This window comes from Callorhinus ursinus, unplaced genomic scaffold (assembly GCF_003265705.2).
Source record: "Callorhinus ursinus isolate GAN/ISIS: 27379988/994484 unplaced genomic scaffold, GSC_fseal_2.0 scaffold38, whole genome shotgun sequence".
Lineage (NCBI taxonomy): Eukaryota > Metazoa > Chordata > Mammalia > Carnivora > Otariidae > Callorhinus > Callorhinus ursinus.
Genome location: NW_027397100.1, coordinates 12,427,312 through 12,447,568, shown reverse-complemented (window position 1 = coordinate 12,447,568; position 20,257 = coordinate 12,427,312). Strand labels below are relative to the sequence as shown.

Sequence of the window (20,257 nt, the reverse complement as noted above, 5' to 3'; positions counted from 1 at the left end):
CAGGAAGAAGGAACCAAAAGCATTAGTGTGAGGTGGCGAGGGGTGCAGGCGGTGTTCAAGGATGAGCAGATCTGGAGCTAGGGGGAAAGGCAAGGAGAGGAAAGCTGGAGAGAGGTTCTAGGGGAGGCAGAGCTAGGAGACCCTATACAATGGGTCCCCAGTGGGCACATGGAGGTGGCCACTGGGGTTCCCAATTGTATGTCCACAGGTCCTGACTGGAAGGATGCTGCTGGTCTGGGGGTCACTGCTATGCTGGGGGCTGCTGCCCCAAGCTCAAGGGAAGGCCCAACACCTGCTCTTCCTGTGAATCAGCAAGAATCAGCTGGAAACAGGTAAAATTTAAGGGCTGGGGCTTCAGGAGGCAAGATCTCAGGGAAGGGCAGGGGTGGGAGACGGTACCATCGCCCTCCCCAAGGCTTCTCCTCTTCTGGAGTCCCCAACACCAGCAGCAGGATTTGCCTTCCTGGAGTGCCTGGGTGGCTCAGTAGTTAAGCATCTGCCTTTGGCTCAGGTCATGATCCCAGGGTCCTGGGATCGAGACCCGCATTGGGCTCCCTGCTCAGCAGGAAGCCTGCTTCTCCCTCTCCCACTCCCCCTGCTTGTGTTCCCTCTCTCACTGTGTCTCTCTCTGTCAAATAAATAAATAAAATCTTTAAAAAGAGGAAGAAGAAGAAGAAGAAGAAAAGAAGAAGAAGAAGAAGAAGAAGAAAGAAGAAGAAGAAAAGAAGAAGAAGAAGAAAAGAAGAAGGAGGAGGAGGAGGAGGGGGAGGAGGGGGAGGAGGAGGAGGAGGGGGAGGAGGAGGAGAAGAATTTGCCTTCCTTCACCCAGACCTGACCTCATCTTTCCTCTGCTCTAACATTTGCTGGGTGTGGCTCCCTAGTGCCCTCTGGAGAAGTTCCAAGCCCCTCATCTTGGCATTCAAGGCCCTGCATCCCCAGCCTCTTCTACTGCCACCTGCCCTGACCACTCCCACAGACTTCCCAGCCTCCTTCTCTTCCTGTGCTATTTCTTCCATCCACAACTCTCTTTCCCTCCTTCCCAACGTAGTAAATTCTGACTCATCCTTTAAGGCAAAGCTCTAACAGTCCCTCCCAGTTTCCCAAGGCAGGAGTCTCCTTCCTCTGAGCTCCCACAGCCCTTTGGTGAAGCCTCATCTATGGCATTAGCCTGATGTGTTGTTGTAATCCTATCTGTCTCTCTCCCACTTGACCATGAGCTCCTCATTGCCCATCCACCTCCTGCCCCATTCACTGCAGTCTAACCTCACCGATCTTTCAGTTTCATAAATTCACCAGACTCATTACCACCTCAGGGCCTTTGCACGTGCTGTTCCCCCTGCCTACATTGCTCTCCTCCCAGATCCTGCAATAATGGATTCCTCCACTTTGCTCAGGCCAGCTCAAATGCCTCCTCCTCAAAGAGGCTTTCCCTGACCACCCTATCTAAAGTAGACCTTCACCCCAGTCATGTTCTAACTCGACTCCATTTTATTTTCTTTGTAGCACTTACTTTCAAAAATTGCCCTGTTTGCTTATCTGGATCCTGGGTTGTTGTCTGTCTCTCCCACTAGAATGTACAGTCTGCAGGGGCATGCTGCACAATGCTCCTGTTACCTGAGCCCAAAAGAGAGTGTGCACTTGATGAGAACTTGCCGCTAAATGACCATCTAAATCGCTGTCTCTGAGCAGGCACCAGGGGGCATTTGTTGAATGACTGAATGAAGGGTGAGCGCCCCCCTTGAGGAGAGGCTTGTGTCCTCAGACATTTCAGACCTATTCTCGGAACACCACATCCTGGACCACATGGCCAGGATTCCTGTGATGGGGCCCACCAGTGAAGGTGTCACCATCCTGGACCACCTGCCCTTCATAAGAGGAGGCCTCTCCAAGAAGAGCAATGCATTTGATCTCTCCCTGGTCGGGGACCTACTCTCAGGGAAGAGCCTCCCACTGCTGGGGGAGCTGTTCCAGGTGGGCGGGTGAGTCTGCAGAAGCGGACTCTGCCTTTTCTTCCCCCTTCGGGCTCGACCCTTTCCCTGAGCCACAATGTTCCCACACATCAAGTGTAACACTGGGCAGGTGGGAGGCCCTGGTAGCCTTGGAGGTGCTCTACAGCCTGGAAGTACTCAGCAAGTGCATCTTTATTGTTCTAAATCTCTCCAAGCCACTTAAAATCATCCAAGGAACAAAGCGGAGTCTAAATCAAGGATCTCAGGCTGGCGGCCCCTCCAGACCTTCACATTCAGCCTACACCTGAGTATTGCAAACTTGCATGGTGTTTTTTAAATATTTTCATTTTTAAAAATTAGAAAAATTTTAAGGAATTGCCAATATGTAAAAATCAAAAGGGCTTTAATCAAAATCTAGGTTTTCTGATTGTATAGTTTGTCAGGACTGCATCAACAAAGTACCACAAACCGTGGCTCACACAACAGGAATTCATAGTGTCACAGTTCTGGAGGCCGGAAGTCCAGATCAAGGTGTGGGCATGGCTGTTTCCACACCTTTCTCCTCGTTTAGGGTGGTTTGCTGCCCATTCTAGTGGGCACCAGATTAGTCACCAGCTTGTATCTAATGCTCAAAAAAGTACTCTGGGCTCCTCTCAGCTCGGGGAGATGCTGGGAACGGACGTCACTCAGGGGAGTAGAAGGCTCATGTCCTCCCTCCGGAATGCTCAGCAGGGCAGATGGCCCCTCAGCGGTTGGTGGTGGGATCACCAGCCATCTTGCTTTCTCTGACTCTGCCCGCTTGCTTCCCTTTTGCAGAATGCTTATACTTGAATTCAGGCAGGCTCAAGGCACATAGACAGCCCCTCCACTGTATTCTCCCCATTTAGTAGAGGGTGATACTGAGACCCAAAGAAGGGAAGGGACTCAGCCAGGTCTTGAAGGCTTGGAGGCTGGAACTACAGCCCCATTGTTCTTCATCTGGGCTGGGAGTCAGGGACGGGGTTGTCCCAAAGCTGCTCCTACTCCTCCTGGGGTCTGCCCTTATTCCAGCCAACCCACATACACACATGCTACAGAACCACAGCGGCCTTACCAGGCCATACCAACAGCCCCCAAACCTCTCTCGCAGGTTGGTCATAGAAGATGTCAAAGGACCTGAGGATACCCTGCACATCCTGAGCGCCAGCCTGATGCAGGTCACGTTGCGAAGCAAACCGTACTTCTCACTCCAGGAGTGAGTACACTGGGTACTTCGTGCCCCTCCCTCGGTGCCAGGCAGGCCCACCCCTCATTGCTATGACTCGAGAGGCAGCCATGCAGGGCCAGCAAAGGCCTGCTGCCTATGTCACAAGAAGGGTCATAATAATCCTTGCCACTTGAGCGTGTTTCAAAGTCATTTTTACTGAAGGGGAAACCAAGGCACAGAGTGGGAAAGGGACCTAGCCAGAATCACACAGTGAGGTGGCAGCAGAGACCTCCATGTCAGGGAACATGTGTCCCACCTGAGTGGCAGGCAGATGCAGTAACGGAATGATCTGAGGGGGGTCCGGTGCAAGCTCACCTCAGAGCACGGCATAACGGGACTCCGCTCCCGCTCACCATCCAGGCAACTCGAACAAGGGCTTCTGTTCCCTGGGCCTCCGTTTCCTCATCTACAAAACGGGTATGATCCTATCCACTCCTGCACTTGGCTGTAGTTAGCGTTCACTGCCGACCCGAGGGAGAGCTCGGACCACAGCAGGAGTGCTACAGGTGGTATCTGCACATGAAACAAATCTTCCTAATCTTAGGAATATGTCGACCCCTGGTTTTCTTATAAAATGTGGCCTTCTTGGTCTAGCTTCTCTTTTTAATAGACAAGGGAGCACAAAGAAATATTTCTTTGGTACAGTTGTGGACACAGAGAAATATTTCTCTCTTATCATCACCCTTGTAGCGATGGGCAGTGAAAACACAATTTGGCCCTTGGCCTTGTGGGGACTGGAGCTCCTGGAGCACCAGTGGCCCCCCTCAAGGTCACCATCAGCCCCAGGTGATTGCCCCACTATGAGGACGCTGGCTGGTGTTGGCAGATCTCTCAGGTTTTCTAAAGTATGAGATCCGTATCTTTAACGAGCTCTTCTAGTTTTTCATTTGAGCCCTGCAGGCAGCTGCAGGCCACCAGCCTATGACTTCTAACCCCTGCCTTGGGCTATGGCTTGGAGCCTGCCTAAACACGTTGCCCCTACAGGATACTGCAGCTCGAAGTCATCAAGAACATTCGCATTGGGGGACAGCTGGAACAGACGGGGAACAAGAGGGGTGGTCTTCGAGGAGTGCCACACCCCACCAGGATACCTAAGCATCAAGGTCCTAGAGCAGTGAGTACCTGCCCACACCCGTGCTCCCACTGGGCAGGAGCGGGTGCCAGGGCTTCCTGCACTGCTTCCGCTGCCCAGCCCTTCACGGAGACTCACTGCTGTGGCTGCCCCTCCCCAGCCTCGTTCTCTGAGTGACCAAGGGCATCAGGGACTGGGTTATCTCCGAGGCTGCAAGCTGCATACACCATCCAACAGCATTTCCTCTCTCCACATTGAATGTCATGGCTGAGAGTGGGCATCCACCCAGGTCAAATCTCAGCTTGGCTGCTTCCTAACTCGGGGGCCCCGTACAAGCTATTTGACTTCTAGAGCCTGTTTCCTCACCAGTAAAATGGAATTCCCCACCAATCCCAGCCAGCACGGGGTGGCTGTGGGGAAAAGATGAGCTAACCCACGTACTGAGATACCTTAGCACAAAAACCACCTCCTCGGGGCACCTGGGTGGCTCAGTTGTTAAGCGTCTGCCTTCGGCTCAGGTCATGATCCCGGGATCCTGGGATCGAGCCCCACATCGGGCTCCCTGCTCAGCAGGAAGCCTGTTTCTCCCTCTCCCACTCCCCCTGCTTGTGTTCCTGCCCTTGCTATCTCTCTCTCTGTCAAATAAATAAATAAAATCTTTATAAAAACAAAACAAAACAAAACAAAAAACCCACCTCCTCCAGGAAGCCTACCATGACTCTCCTCCTTGAAAATCCCAGAGACCTTTATCAGAGAGGAAATAAAGAGATAGAGACAGAGGCAGTTGCAGTCGTGCTCTCCGAGTTCCTGTCTCTCTCCCCGCACCGCCCGGGATGGCCTCCCAGAACCGCGACCCAGCTGCCGCCAGCGTCGCCGCCGCCCGCAAAGGAGCCGAGCCCAGCAGGGGCGCCGCCCGGGGCCCCGTGGGCAAGAGGCTACAGCAGGAGCTGATGACCCTCGTGATGTCTGGTGACAAAGGCATCTCTGCCTTCCCTGAATCCGACAACCTTTTCAAATGGGTGGGGACCATCCATGGAGCAGCAGGCACAGTTTATGAAGACCTGAGGTATAAGCTCTCGCTGGAGTTCCCCAGTGGCTACCCTTACAACGCGCCCACGGTGAAGTTCCTCACACCCTGCTACCACCCCAACGTGGACACCCAGGGAAATATCTGCCTGGACATCCTGAAGAACAAGTGGTCTGCCCTGTATGATGTCAGGACCATCCTGCTGTCCATCCAGAGCCTGCTAGGAGAACCAAACACTGATAGTCCTTTGAACACGCATGCTGCCGAGCTCTGGAAAAACCCCACAGCCTTTAAGAAGTATCTGCAAGAAACCTACTCGAAGCAGGTCTCCAGCCAAGATCCCTGACTGTCCAGCCTATCTCTTTGTGGTGTCTTTTTATTTTCTCCTTAGATAGTCTTTCTCTTCATTTCTGTCTAGGACTCTGTATCTTAAGCTGTGGTGTCATTTTTGTTTTGTTTCTGTTTTTTAAATTAAGTCTCTGGTTGAGCCCTTGTGACAAATATATTAAATAAATACATTGGTTTTTTTTTAAAAAAAAAAAAGAGAGAGATAGAGACAGAGAGGGACGATCAGGAAGAAATAAAGAGGAGGAGGAAGTCATGGAGAGAGAAAGCAAGGAGGCGGGTGCCTGGGTGGCTCAGTCATTAAGCATCTGCCTTTGGCTCAGGTATGATCCCAGGGTCCTGGGATGGAGCCCCACATCGGGCTCCCTGCTCAGCAGGGAGCCTGCTTCTCCCTCTCCCACTCCCCCTGCTTGTGTTCCCTCTCTCACTGTCTCTCTCTATCAAATAAATAAATAATCTTTAAAAAAAAAATGCAAGAAGGCATGAAGGGGACAAAACAGAAAAGGAAAGGGTAGGGGTGGGAGGAGAAGAGAGACACCAGGAAGGAAGGAACCACTCTAGAGTTTCCATGTCACACAGTCCCTCCAGCCCTGCCCTGGACTCCTGCCTCTGGCCTCAGTTTCCCCTTCCATGGTGTCTCAGACCCCACCTACCCTCCCCCACCACTAGGATGGACCCCCTCCTGGCAAACGCAGCTCTGGAGTTGGTGACAAGTGTCCTGGATGAGGCATTGCCCTTCCTCCTGCAGAAGATAGTATGTTTTTTATCCTCCTCTACCTCCTGGGAGAGGGGTGTGACCCCGAGGGAGAGCCCCTCGACCTGACAAGGACCTCATTGTGCCTTCCCTGCAGGTATGCCCCCTGGCCATGACCCTACTCAACTCACTGCTGGAAGGCCTGCTGCATGTCACTCTGTGTACATAGCCCCTGACTAAGGAAGGGGCTTATTTTCCATTCCCCTACTGTGTGCCAAGAACAATGCTCTAGGCTCTAAGAATATGACAGGAAACAAAACAAAGCCTACCCACAGGGAGCCTCCTTTCTAGTGAGAGTGAGAAAGTGCACTGTGTCTTATGACCTCAGCGAGTCATTTTCCCCTGGAGCCTCAGTCTCCCAACCTGTAAAATGGGACTAATCCTAGGCCTACAGAATGGACCGCACCGCTGCAATAATACATATAACCTGGCGCAAAGCTATTGCTCAATAAATGTTCATTGTCACAAGAAGCAGAGACCTAGCCTGCAAGGAACTTCAAGCTAAGCAGAGACAGAGAGCAAATTTCTGCCTGCTTCCCTGCCTCCCCACACCCATCCACCCTCCCTCAGGGGAAGCTGAGTCCTGGTTTCGTTGCATCCCCGGCCATCTCGGGCCCTGAAGACTTCCAATACTATGTCACCACCACGGAGGTCACAGACGAGGCCACCCTGATGAACGTCCAGGTACGCCAGCCCCCCAACCCCCCGGCCAGGGCAGACCCTCCGGGGACTTCCACTGGCCTGGGGGAGGATGGGCAAAGAGGAAATGAGGTGGGGCTTCTCTGGATAGGAGGCATGAAGAGGAGAAGGAGCAGGTAAAAAGAGGCAGTAGGCAAAAGAGGAGGAGAGAGAGAAGGAGGGAGAAGGAAGGGGGGACCTGGCGGCCCCCGCCCTCGGAGCTGATGCTGAGCCCAGAGAGTCCCGCCTCAGCCCTGGAGAGCAGGGGTGGCCACAGGGCTATGTGTCCTGTGAACAGGCATCAGGCTCCAACAAGAGGGCAAGTGGGGCAGTTCAGGGGTGCAGGGTCATGTGTAACGCCCAGCTGGAACGGACCCCTCAGATGGGGAAACTGAGACCCACAGAAGGAATGAGGCTGGCTGCCCAACTCCCATTCACTGCTCCCTCCTCCTTCCCATGGAATGGTCAGAGGTGGGTCAGATGGGCAAGGATACGAGAGGATAGGAAGAAGGCGCTGTTAACAAAGGCACAGAGAAGGGAATGGGGTCAGATGAGGGAGAAGCAAGGAGAGGCGGCTCGTGGGTTCAAAACCCAGCTCCACCTCTTAGAACGTGTAGGACCTTGAGCAAGTCACTTTACCGCTCCGGGCTTCCCAGCTTCTGTTTCCTCATCTGTCAAATAGGGACAGTTGGAGTTCCCATTTCACGGCACCCTTGCAAGGCTGAAATGAGAGTGCACACGTGCGCACGTGTATTGAGCACTGCCTAGCACGTAGTGAGCCTGTGATATTGGTTACAGCTGGAACCGGTTGTTGGCCAGGGAAACAGTTCCCACCAAATTTCTCCTTCTTCATTTTTCTGAGGCTTGTGACACCCTACGGCCCCAGCCAGAGACCCCAAAGACCTGCCCACCTGACCCCCCAACCCCTTCCAAAATTAGCCCAAGACAGCATGGCGGACCTGGCTTTTGGGCTAGAAACCTACAATGACATCCTGTCCTGCCTCTACACCGGCAAGGAGATCCATGTGGACCCCCAGGACTCCAGAGTGCTCGAAAAAGGGCAATACATAACTTTATTGCTCTACTTTTCACATGAAGAAACCAAGGCCCAGCCCAGCTGGCAGAGTGCCTTTCTGGGTGGACCTAGGTAAGTCACTTCCCTCTGGACCTCCCTGGAGAACTCCTATTCAGCCTTCAGAACCCAGCACAAAAGTCCCTTCCTCTAAGAAGATTTCCTCGAACATCCAGGTCCGTTTATTGTTTCTCCCTTCATAACACTTATCCATTCATTCATGCCACAGATATTTATTGAAAGCCTACTATGTGCCAGGCCCTGTGCACCCAGGGTCCCTGCCCTTGCAGAGCTCAAAGTCAAGGGGGAGAATAGAAACTGAACAAGGAAACAGCCAGAAAAATAAAATAATTTATTTATAATAAGAGCAATGGATCAGCAAGTGACTAGTGGGGATGACAGGGCTGCCCTGGGTGCTGCAGTCAGTGAAGACATCTCTGAGGAGGTGGCCGGAATGGGGACGAGGAGGCATACCCACAGAAGTCTGCAAGAAGAGCAAGTGCCCAGGGTCAATGAGGGGATCAAATGAGGGAGAAATCCAGGTATGTCATTGCCAAAAAGCCCATAGCAGCTCCTCACCACACTGTGAACAAAAGCCAGTCTCCTCTCTGCAGCTCCCTGCTAACCTCTCCAGCTCCGTCTCCTTACCCGTCACACTCCAGCTACACAGGCTGAGCTGCTACCCACCTCAGGGCCTTTGTACATGCTGGTCTCTCTGCCTGGAACATTCTTCCTGCCACTGTTGGTCTCAGTGCAAATGTCATCTCCTCAGAGATGATTGGTTAGAATGTTCTCATCTATGCATGCTTACATGTGTGTAGAAAACAGGATGTACTCCAAAATGCCAATAGTAGTTACCCCCTGAAAATAGGACTTGGAGGAAAAGGGAAAGAGGTGTTAGGGTAGACTTGTACTTTTTACTTTATATGGGTTTTTTTTTTACTATTTTCTATCATGACTGATTTTCAAAACCAATGGAGTATGGATAGATGGATAGAAATGTGATAAAGCAAGTATAGGAAATGCTCATTGAAGAATCTAGGTGATGAGTATACAAATGTTCCTATAAAATTATTTTATCTTTGTGGAATATGTGGAAATCTTCACAGTAAAATACTGGGGGGAGGAAATCACTGCAACAACAAAATGTTAACATTTCTAAATATATCATGGTGAGAAACCAGACGAATGGCCCCTCCCATGCTGACAATGGGGGTCATCATTCAGTTGGAAGCAATTATACCTCATTGAACCACACTGACACCCCTACCCCCAAAGCTGCTCAGAACAGATCTACAGGATTCTAAATGCCACACATTTTGCCCTTTTTCCAGGCTGCCGAGCTCATTCAACTGTTGGCCCTGGGAGAGTGGGAGCCTGGGCCCCAGATGGGTGTGTTGTCAGCTTCCTTCCCCTCCAGCACAGCAGCCAGGATCTCAGGAAGGAGTCTGGGATCGGGCCAGGGTTGGGCCGCAGAAACGTGTTCTGTTTGGCCAGAGTTTCCTACTGTGGACTCCAAAATTCACTGCAGCTACTTCACAGGTGCCGTGAGGGTTAGAGGAGTTGATCCAAGTAAGGCGCTTAGCTCGTCGCCCCAATCAGGTGGCCATGGCCAGGTGGCTGGCATCATTACTCACTACTGAACCAGGCCCTGACCCCGCTAAGGCATACCTGCTGAGGCAGACAGAGGTGTGCATGGGGGCAACAGTGAGCAGTGACTATGTGCCAGTCCCCTCCACCTACATCAACATAACCCCCAGACATCCCACGCTTCATCCCATTTTCATACATCAGCAAACTGAGGCACAGCAAGGTGAATTCAGCTGCCCAAGCTCATATTGCTCAGTAGGTGGCAGAACCAGGATTTGAAGCCAGTTCTGGACTCCAAAATCCATGCTCAGTGTCCTCTCTCCAAAGGCTATTAGAATATGGCATCTGATGAACAAACCACAATCACAACAGGTAACAATAGCATGATGAGCTGCCGGGCTCTGTCCTAAGCACTTTACACGACTGAATTCATCTAATCTCCACAACAACCTTATGGAGGAGGCATGCTTATTCTTATTTTACAAGTACGAAAACAGAGAGATGAAGAAACTTGTCTCAGGCCACACAGCCTACAAGTGGTGGAGCTGGGATTCTGGTTCCAAAATCTATGTTCTTACTTGCTACACATGCCCAAGAAAAGGCGGATGTCACCTCACCTTAAAGGAGCTCAGGGAGGTTTAAGTAAACTTCCCAAGGTCATGCAGCAAGTTGCAGCAGAGCTAGAATACAAACTCAGAGACCCCGACTCCTAAGATGATCCTGTTCCCGTTCCTCCAAGCTGGGAGTTAAGGAACTCCATCCTCTCTACCTGTCTGCACCTTTTCTGCTTTAACTCCATTCAGACTTCTAATCAGTCCAGAGCAAGTGTGAGACTGACCATTAGCGCCCCCGACCCTCCCACTGTCCACATTGATGGCCACACCACCATGGTCACCCAGCCGGGCTTGCTGGTGCTGCTGAGGCCCAGCAACACCTCCTCTGTCTCAGTTTCCTGGGTGAGTAAGCCTTGAAGTTCTTTGTTCCTCAAGGGGCCTGGATCCACTTGGGGGCCCCTCCAGGGCCGGCTGACTGAGGCAGCGGTAGACCTCACCGCCAAACCTCAGCGTCAAGCCTTCTGCTTAATGTTCGATCAGTCCACACACAAAGAGCTGCACCTGTTGTCAACACATTAAAATGCTTGAGCACCAGCTCCCCTGAGCGCAGCTTCTAGCGCTCCCTAAGGACCTCCTCAACAACTGAAGAGTTTTGCCTCCAACACCCTCTGCTCAGTGCCTTGCAGATAGTTGTCAAGTCTTCTGTCTTCCCTGGACATGGCTGCGTCAGAAGCCCTTGTCCACAAAGCCAGGAGAAAGATCCGAGAAACAGTTCATGAGGGGCTCAGCGTGTCTGTGTTCTCTACTCTATTTCTGGGGAAATACAGCTTCCCCCAAACTCTCCCCTTCTCTATTCTGAGCCCCCTTGGCACTCCTATTTCCCATTCCACAGACCTTAAAGCTGGAAAAGTATCTCAGGTAAGGGGGACCAGATGGTTGCTCCACCAGAGGTGAGTCCAGCAGCATCTGATGCACACACAGGACCTTGGGGTCTGCCACAGGAGTTGGCATGACTCTGTGGTCAAGAAACTGGTCATCTCTGGGGCGCCTGGCTGGCTCAGTCAGAACAGCATGAGACTCTTGATCTCGGGGTTGTGAGTTCAAGCCCTATATTGGTGTAGAGATGACTTAAATAAATAAATAAAAACTTCAAAAAAAAAAAAGAAATTCGTCATCTCTGACTGGTAGTGAAAGGTCCTATTTCTGGTCTATAAGGTGACTGTGTGAATCACAGAGGCCCATAGACAACCCCCTCAAAACCAAGGCGTCATCTGGCTTCCAGCAACAGTGATTCTATGGCCAAGTGCCTCATTGCCAAAAGTTTCCATTCCACTGGGCTGAGCCTCGTACCCAGCCCCAGCCTGCCCTGGCTTCTGGGAGTACCCAGCATCGCCAGTGCCTTCTCCCACGGCAACCCACACGGGCATGATCTGAACACACATGACCAGCAGTTGAGTGGGGGGAGGAGCGCGTGAGAGGGGCCAGCCCTCTCACAAGCATTCATGGGGGTCAGGGTGAAGGGAATCCCTCTCGTGGAACATAAACTCCTCTCCTGTTCTGGTCTAATTTCAACTCCCATAGAATCTCCTTTCGAAGGCTGTGTTTTCCTCAAGAAATCAGGAGTTAAAACTTCAGTTCACTCCAAACAGGTAATGTTGTTTTGGTTTTGGATGTTCGGAAGAAATAAGAGGACTGACTGAGCGATGGGGGCGTGGGGGGAGTGTGGTCAGGGGTGCGTTCCCTGCCCACTGTCAGCGCCTGGAGCAGTGTGTATGAGGAAGGAGGAGGAGGCTCTCTGAGCTCTGCACCCCCAAGCAGCTGCCGTGACCTGAAAGGGGGATCTCTTTTCTCTAGCAGTACCACAGTCACCCTGGTCCCTTACCCTGCTGGCCTTGCAAAGCAGGTGAGTCTCTCCTTACCTCTGGCCTCTCCATGGTCCTGAAGGAACCATCGGCAGGCCCGGAAAAAGGCCCTGAGTCGCTGATGTAGGCAGCTGAAAGCCTCACTCACTTTCTATCACTGATCTCATCTTGCCCTGGTGTCCCCACACCCCATGGGTTCAGGGTGGCCCCTAGAACTTAAACTTGTCCACTTCACTCTTTCATACACTTAACAAATACCTACTGAGCACCTACTATGTGCCCAGCTTTGTCTTGGGTATTTGGGATATGTCAGTGAACAAAACAAAGGACCCTTGTGGAACCCACACTCTAGCAGGGTGAGGGCAGGTAATAAACAATAAGCCCAGTAAGGTAAACCATATAGTATGGAAGCAGGGGATGATGCTATGAAAAAGCAGAAGGGGGGATTGGGACTGTGGGCAAGGGTAATACTAAAAAGGAAGGTGGAGGAAGGCCTCACTGAGAAGGTAAGTGTTTGAGCAAAGACTGGAGGGGGTGACGGAGAGAGCTGTGGGGGCATGGGGAAGAGAGGACCCAAGACCGCAAGACCACAGTGTACCCGATGGTTCAGGGAACAGTGAGGGGGCCAGGGTGGCTGGATCAGAGGGATTGAGGGGGGGTCAGAGAGTGAGCAGGGCCTACTGGTCGGGGGCTGGCTCTTCCTGAGTGAGATAAAAGTTGACGGAGGGCCCTACCTATTTGCTCTCCCCCTGGACTATCCCACAGAGATATGAAGAGAGTCCCTGTGACCTAGGGTGAGGGTAACTCTGTTTCAGGCCCCTCAACTTTCCCCAGGCCCTTCCCTATCTGGTCACCTGGCTCCGATGCCCTTTAAAAATGGAGTCCCCGGGACCACTTCTGATCTCCTGTGGGCACCTGAACAGTGGAGGCACCCGATTCCCATGGTCTGAATCTGCCAACCCAGCCAAAGTGACCCTCCTGTTCCTTTTTCATCTGTTGTAGGAAAAATGTATGGAGGCCTTTCTCTTAGAGCTTCTGAACAGGATATTTTTGCCCCATCACAACGGTGAGCCCCCTGTGTTTCTCCTCATGCCCATATACCATGCACTTTGGAGCAGCATCAACTGTGTCCAAAGCTTCCCATGGACAGCTGGCTTCTGCCTTGTCCCCCAGAGTTGGTTACGAATTGCCCATGGGCACCTGGGTGGTTCAGTCATTGAGCATCTGCCTTCGGCTCAGGTCATGATCCCAGGGTCCTGGGATCGAGCCCCGCATCGGGCTCCCTCCTCAGCAGGAAGCCTGCTTCTCCCTCTCCCACTCCCCCTGCTTGTGTTCCCTCTCTCACTGTGTGTCTCTCTCTCTGTCAAATAAATAAGTAAAATAAAATCTTAAAAAAAAAAAAAGAATTGCCCATGGGCAAGGCAGATAGATGGAGGCAGGGTAGAGACTGAAATTTGGGGTGTGGCAGATGGGGGGTGGGAAGGGCCCCTGGGTGCCCTCCTGTTCTTTGCCCAGGCAGCTCGTGCTGACAGGAGCTCAGAAGCGGGATGAGTGGCCAGGGAGGGCTTCTTAGGGGAGCGGGGCTTGGCGTCATGGAAAGTGAGACCAGGAAGGGCCCTTAGAGATGGTGGAGCCCACAGCTCACAACTCCAATGCTTTCAGGGTCCAGGGAGATACCATTCCCAAGGGAAGCAGCCCAGGTGGGGCCAATGGCAAACGTGCCCTGCCTTAGGTAGGTGGCTAACACTCAGCTCAGTCAAATGTCGCCAGTGGGGTGGATATTTTGTATTTTTGAGAGACCCTATAAAGCTGAACTTTTTGAGACATCGTGCCTATGTTCAGATATCAGCAACAAAATCAAACTTTTCTAAAACATCACAGTCTTAGTTCGGGCTCCCTCAGAAGCAGACCCTGAGATAACAGAGTGCGGACAGAATTGTGGGGAGGTGACCCCAGGAAGTGGGAGGAGTGTGGGAAGTGGTTTCTACGGGAGTGTAGAGCCCAGTCAGGCTCCTCTGCTCCATAAAACTCACCACTCTCCCTCCCCGACAGTCTGTATAACAATCGCCCACCCACTCACATGATTATTTGGTCAGTGCCTCTGTCCTTAAATAAGTGGTAAGCTGCCCGAGGGCAGGGACCCCGTCTTTGCTTTCCATTGCATCCCCCACACCCTGTCCAGTACCTCCCACCCAGGAGACACTCAGGAAGCACACGTAGGAAGTCTCTGGCAGAGTTGAGCCCAGAACTCTGGTTTTCTGTTTCCCTTACAGGGGCATCTCTCTATGCTCCAACTTGAGGACTCCTGTTAAGACTGCAGAGTAAGGCTAAAGGAGCAGGCAGGAGCCCAAATGCTGATCAGGTTGAAGGGTTTGGCATCATTCTGTGGTCCACGATACCCAGGGAAAGTTCTGAGCATAAAGTAAGTAAATCTGTGTTCAAGAAGGGGGACCAACTGGAGGTGGGGAACAATGGTAATGAAAGGTCCAGCAAGGCAGCCAGAGAGTCCAGGTGGGCAAGGATGCACCCTGACCTGGCCAAGCCTACTACAGGTAGCTCATTCAATAAATGTATCTTAGAACCTGGACCAAAGAGAACTATGGCAAGGGTCAAGAGATGACCCTGGAGCTAGGTCTGGTTCAAGAAGCCTAGATACTCTTGCAGGGTGAACACTCAGGCCAGTGGGTTGCACATGCCAGGGGGTGCCATTCACGCTGGGGTCCCGTCCATAGTTCCCAGGCAAGGAAAAAAGGAGCAGGGGGGCCAAAGCCACTGGGAAAATACAGGAGGACTGCCTGTAAGAAGCAGCCTGAGAGTGGGGCGCCTGGGTGGCTCAGATGGTTAAGCCTCTGCCTTCACCTCAGGTCATGATCCCGGGGTCCTGGGTTCGAGTCCCGCATCTGGCTCCCTGCTCAGCAGAGAGCCTGCTTCTCCCTCTCCCTCTGCAACTCCCCCTGCTCATGCTCTCTCTCTCTGTATCTCTCTGTCTCAAATGAATAAATAAAAAAAAAAAGAAGAAGCAGCAGCAGCCTGAGAGTGAGAGAATTGGCAGGGGAGAGATTCACAAAAGCCTGTGCTGCAGTCAGGGTCATCTGGTCCCAACACAGAGAGAGGATGGCAATGAGGAGGGGTCCAGAGGCTGGTGACAAGGCCTCTGCAGATCAGAGGCCAGATGGGAGACCAGAGGCATCTGTCCCCTTCCTCCATCCTGCCCCTCACCTAACTGGGCTGGAATGACACACTGGGCCAACAAGGGGATGGATATGAGACCCTCCCCTGAGCCCAGAGTGATGGTGGAGAGCCAGGGCGAAGTAAGGCCTGGTCAGTGCAAAGGTTGGGGCAGGAGGGGCCCACACCAGGCCCTCAAAGTCAAATCTCAGAAACTCAGTTTGCCAAAATCAACTGGCCAAGTGATAAATTCTTTGAAACTCAATTTACTGAATGACCAATTCTCCAAGTTTACCATTTATCAACTTACCAAAAACTTACTTCAAGGACTACCCTTCATATATTTGATAAAGGAGTATATTCATGAATGTTTTCTTGGATATATTTAATGGATATTTTCTTATTATATAACCAAATTCCTAGTGTCTTCAGGTTGATTTTTCAGTTTATACTGACTTGTTTCTAAACTTTTTCTGAGACGTTTTCTTTTTCTGTCAACATTCTAGCATTTCTAGGAGCACAAACACTGTTTCAGCTGTTTTCCTCAATTAAACGAGAAGAATGAAATTCATTAATAGATTCCTAAGATGCCTTCAACAAACCAAACATTCCTTAAAATGCTAAGAAGAATATCTTAAGAATGTGTTCATAGTTACTGAATATATCCAAGAAGAAATTCCCTCAAGATAGGTTTTTAATAAATGGGTAGAGTAGCTGTTTAGAGACCTGGTTTTCTAGAGTGGGGTTGCCTGATGGGGGGACGGTGTCCCCTGAGGAAGGGGAGGAGAAAGGGGCCACGCCAAATCCCTTCCCTGTTCTAGACAGTGGGGCAGCCAGAGGTCGGCTGGCGTGGCCCCACCCTGCGCTTACCAGGGCACTGATCTCCCCTACCCACACCTCTCACAGAGCTGCTCAGAGAACGAGACCTCCCGCTGCCCAACGTCAAGGGCATCTCCTTCGACCAGGCCCAAGGGGAGCCCTCCAAGGTAAATGCCGAGCAAAAGAGCTTCCTGAGACTCCTGTGGGAGGTCAAAGCTAGAAGGGTCCTGGAGCCCTACAGGTGCCTTGTCCCCATCCTGCGGGGGCAGAAGCTGAGGCTCGGGCTGAGGAGTCACTGCATGTGGCAAGCCCTTTACCTCTCTCGTGTCACCATCTCACAGCTATCCTGGATGTGAAGCCCCATTTATAGATGAGGAAACTGAGGCTCCACGGCTCAGGGAGCCAGGCCCCAGGCTCACCGAGAGCTTCAGTGCCCCACACAGGTGGTCTTCACAATGAGCTCCATGAAGTGGATGTTATTATTTCTGCATTTTACAAGAGAGGGGAACTAAGGCTCAGAGAGGCAGAGACACTTGCCCAGGGCAGCAGAGCCAGGGTTCCAACTGGGGTTTATCTGATTTCAAAGCCTTCGCCCTTAACCAGGACCAGCCACCACCCTAGAACTCAGGTGTCCTGACCCCCAGAACAGGGTTGTTGCCTCTGGCACCTGCCTTCTGTGAACTGCCAGAGGATGGGACCCCGGGCCGTCACTAGGCTGGCTAAATGCCAAGGAGGTAAGACGAGACCAAAGAGCAGAGGGCCAAGAAATCCGGCAGAGGAACCACAGAGGTGCTGCCAGGGAATGTGCCAGCTCTGAATGTGCCCCAAGAGTCACCCCACCTCCTTGGCCTTCGTCCCATCCCTCTGTGAGGTGTATCTGAGAAGAGGCAGATGGGGTTGGAGGGAAGGGGCAGAGCTCAGAGATGCCCTTCATTTCTTCGTTCCCCACCTTCACAAAAGTCCCACTCTTACACATCAGTGCTGAAGGGCTCTGGGGGCAGGGCAGAGAGGGAATCAGACGCCACCTCCTGGCTGTGTGACATCGGGCAAGCCCCCGCCCCTCTCGGCCTGTTGTCCCTGTCTATAAAAATCGAGATAAAGATATAAGGTGGAGGTGAGGGTTCCCCTCAGAAGCACAAGGAACTGCTAGGACCATGGATTTCACCCAGCCCTACTCTGACCTACCCTCCCAGACATAAAGTTTGAGCTTCAGAACCCAGGATGCCTAGTTCCCAGTCCTGACATTCGGGAGACACTAGAAATCTGCTTTCAAGAACCAGAAGTTACCGTGCAGGAGGCGGGAGGGGGCAGCAGCAGTTTGTCTCATAAAAGCCCAGGTTCTGGCCTGTGCTACTCCCCCACCCCATCCCCAGACCCCTCCCCTAGACCCCACCCAACCTGGGTGACCCTGGCAGGGAGGGCTCAGCCCAGGATGACCCTAGGTTGGGGCTGGAAGAGCTACTACAGGTAATACAGGGGCTGGAGCCGCTCCAGAAATGATGTCACAACTCCTGGCAAGGTGGGCCAGGAATGGCAGGGGCCCCTCTATAGTTTTGAATGCCAAAAATGGCAAAGTCAGGACACAGCCCCAGCAGCTCTCTCATAACCAGACCTATAGAGGCAAGAGGAGAGAGGGTGGAGGGGCTTGTAAGCTCACCCACTGATTCACTTCTAGGCTGCCTCGCACTGTTGTGCCAGTTACATATTACACAACTCCAAGATGCAGCACTTATACTGTAGTATACAAACAAGATCACCTGGAGTTGAGCAGTGCACAACCTGCACCTCCTTACATGGCTGCTGTGACTAATTTATTCTGTTAATACATATCACTGGCCGCTCTGTGCCTGGCCACGTGCTGATTGATGCTGGGAGTTAGACCCAGACCCTGAAACCCTCAGATCTCCCCTTCTGGTGGAAAAACAGGTACAGCAGCAGATGGACTCCAACAGCATGGTTTGGGCATTGTGGGTGGGAGCATGTGGAAGGCTCTAGCTGGATGAGAGATCTACCTCAGGTGACCCAAGCAGGATGAATCCCAATGCATCAGAAACATTAGAGGACTCTTGACAGACAGGTTTTCAGGAAGAGCACCAAGGACTGATCTCTTCCTTCCTTCACAAACATTCCCAAGACCCTTCTTCCCCTCCACTCTATCCCCTTGTGCAGTCTGTCCCTGACTCTGCCTTCTTGCCAACAGGGGAAGTTGTACCCTTAGGACACACACAACCCCTCTCAAGATGGCCTGAGCCACCTCAGGGAAAGCTGGTGCTATGGGCAGCGAGGACAGATAGGGCATGTCTACCTGCTTCTATCCACAGGGTTATGTGCTACTGACTATTCCAGAGGAAGAGCCAGTTCTTCCCAAAGGCCTGTCCCTCCCCTCAGCCACACGTGCTCTGGATCCTTGAGAGGCCGAGAATGGCTATAGTCAGTGGAAAGTCTCAGTTGCAATAAAGATGATTCTTGCTTGCGAAGGAGTCTGGTTCTGAGTTTGCTAAGGGATTCTGGGAGGTGGCGAGGCTACCCTGAAATGTTTGAAGGAAGGGTTTTTCTCCCTGATAGCTCCCGTGTTCCCTTGGCCCCTGAGGGAGATATCCTGAATTCTGTCTTCAGTGTCTCAGGGAAGGGAAGCTCCTCAGAAAACAGAGAAAGAGCCTGAGCTTCAAGAGCCCAGGCCCTGAGAAGCTGAGACACAGAAAGGACACAGGGAATATGCACATACAGGAAGGTTCCCTGCCTGAGAGGGAGGAAGAGGAAGGAAGTAGTTTTGATGTCCCTAAGAAAGGGGGGGGGGACTACAAGAGCCCAAGGTATTTGGGAGGCCCTGAGCACAAAGGAAAGGGGTAAAGGGAAGCAGCCAGACCCCTGAGGGTGGAGCCAGGTCCAAGTGGGGGATTATGATATGGCCACACCACAGAGGTGTGACAGGCAGGTGAGTGACTATCATGGGCCCAAGAGCAGTGCCATCGAGGGAGAGAGCAAGGAGCCCCCCACCCCAACATCCAGTCCCATGTGGCCCAGGCAGGTCCAGGCAGTGAGCAGAGAAAGCCCCGGAACCAGAGGGCTATGCTGTCAGAAATGTAAGTAGCTCCATGGTTGCCAAGAATGGCAAAGTGGGCAGATGTCCCCTCCCACACCGTGCACCTACCAAAGCCCACAGCGAGTTAGGCCTGGCCCCAGAAAAAGGCAGATGAGGGGAAACTTTGGATTGTGATAAAATCCCCATCACAGGCAGGATGGAGGCTCATAGTCTCTGTTTTGGGGTCTGCAGCCCAGTAACCCCAGCTGACCTCTGGAAACTGGTGGGCCCATGGGGAGGCCCTCCTGGAGGCCAGTCCTTCACCAGCCACCCAAACCATGGAGTGCCCCTCATGGATCTGGTACAGGGTCCCTGGCCTGTAGTACGAGGTTGCAGCCCAGAGCAAACATTGCTGTGGGTTCTCTACTTGACTCCCCAACCTGTTTTACAAATATGAACCACAAGCCCAGCCGTGAAGGAAATAAGCCCCCAACAAGCAGCCCCTAGAGAAGTCCCTGGGCAAGAGGGCAGGGCCACCCTGCAATTCGGCCTTGCAAAGTCTCCCAGCCCTTGGTGCACATGTGATATACCTAAGATAGGGTGGAGGCTGTGAGACACTTTCCCAGAGGAAAGTTACATCCTAAGCCCAGAATTTTCCCAGTCCCGGTGAGCACACCATGGTACATGGTAGATACATAGTAAATACAAAATAATCAAGTGGAGACAACCTCAGGACCTTGAAGAAAGCTAGGGAATCCTTGCCTGCTCCTCAGCAGGAACGAGCTATCCAGGCACGAGAGGGCCTGTCCTACCATGGGAGCCCCTCATTCCCCTCCCGGGACGTCCATGGGAGCCCCTCATTCCCCTCCCGGGACGTTAACAGGTGCATCTCATTTTACAGGCTGCGGGCACGGACAGACAGCTGTTATCGCATTAGAGTCTTATGATAACACTGAGTGGCACCTGACGGGGTGTGCAAATACCCCCGTTTGCCCAGGCAGGGTTGCCCACACCCCTTCTGGTGCTGGAAGTCAGGACACTGGCTCCAAAGACCACCTTCCTCCTCCCTCCAGCCCCGATGGCCTCTCCTCACCCCCAC

The 20,257-nt window shown here is 52.4% G+C and overlaps 1 protein-coding gene and 1 pseudogene across 1 annotated transcript; both read left to right on the top strand.

Annotated features, from left to right (window-relative positions):
• Positions 1-223: 223 nt before the first annotated feature.
• Positions 224-18,547, top strand: LOC112827636 (uncharacterized). The gene is given in 16 exon segments (XM_025876271.2): positions 224-332; positions 1,763-1,979; positions 3,079-3,183; positions 4,180-4,245; positions 4,247-4,309; positions 6,309-6,393; positions 6,491-6,552; positions 6,975-7,085; positions 7,934-8,117; positions 9,478-9,537; positions 10,537-10,689; positions 11,869-11,936; positions 12,145-12,190; positions 13,152-13,215; positions 16,224-16,303; positions 18,458-18,547. Coding segments are annotated over 16 exon segments (1,563 nt in total).
• LOC112827826 (ubiquitin-conjugating enzyme E2 C pseudogene) lies at positions 5,055-5,681 on the top strand (annotated as a pseudogene).
• Positions 18,548-20,257: the final 1,710 nt, after the last annotated feature.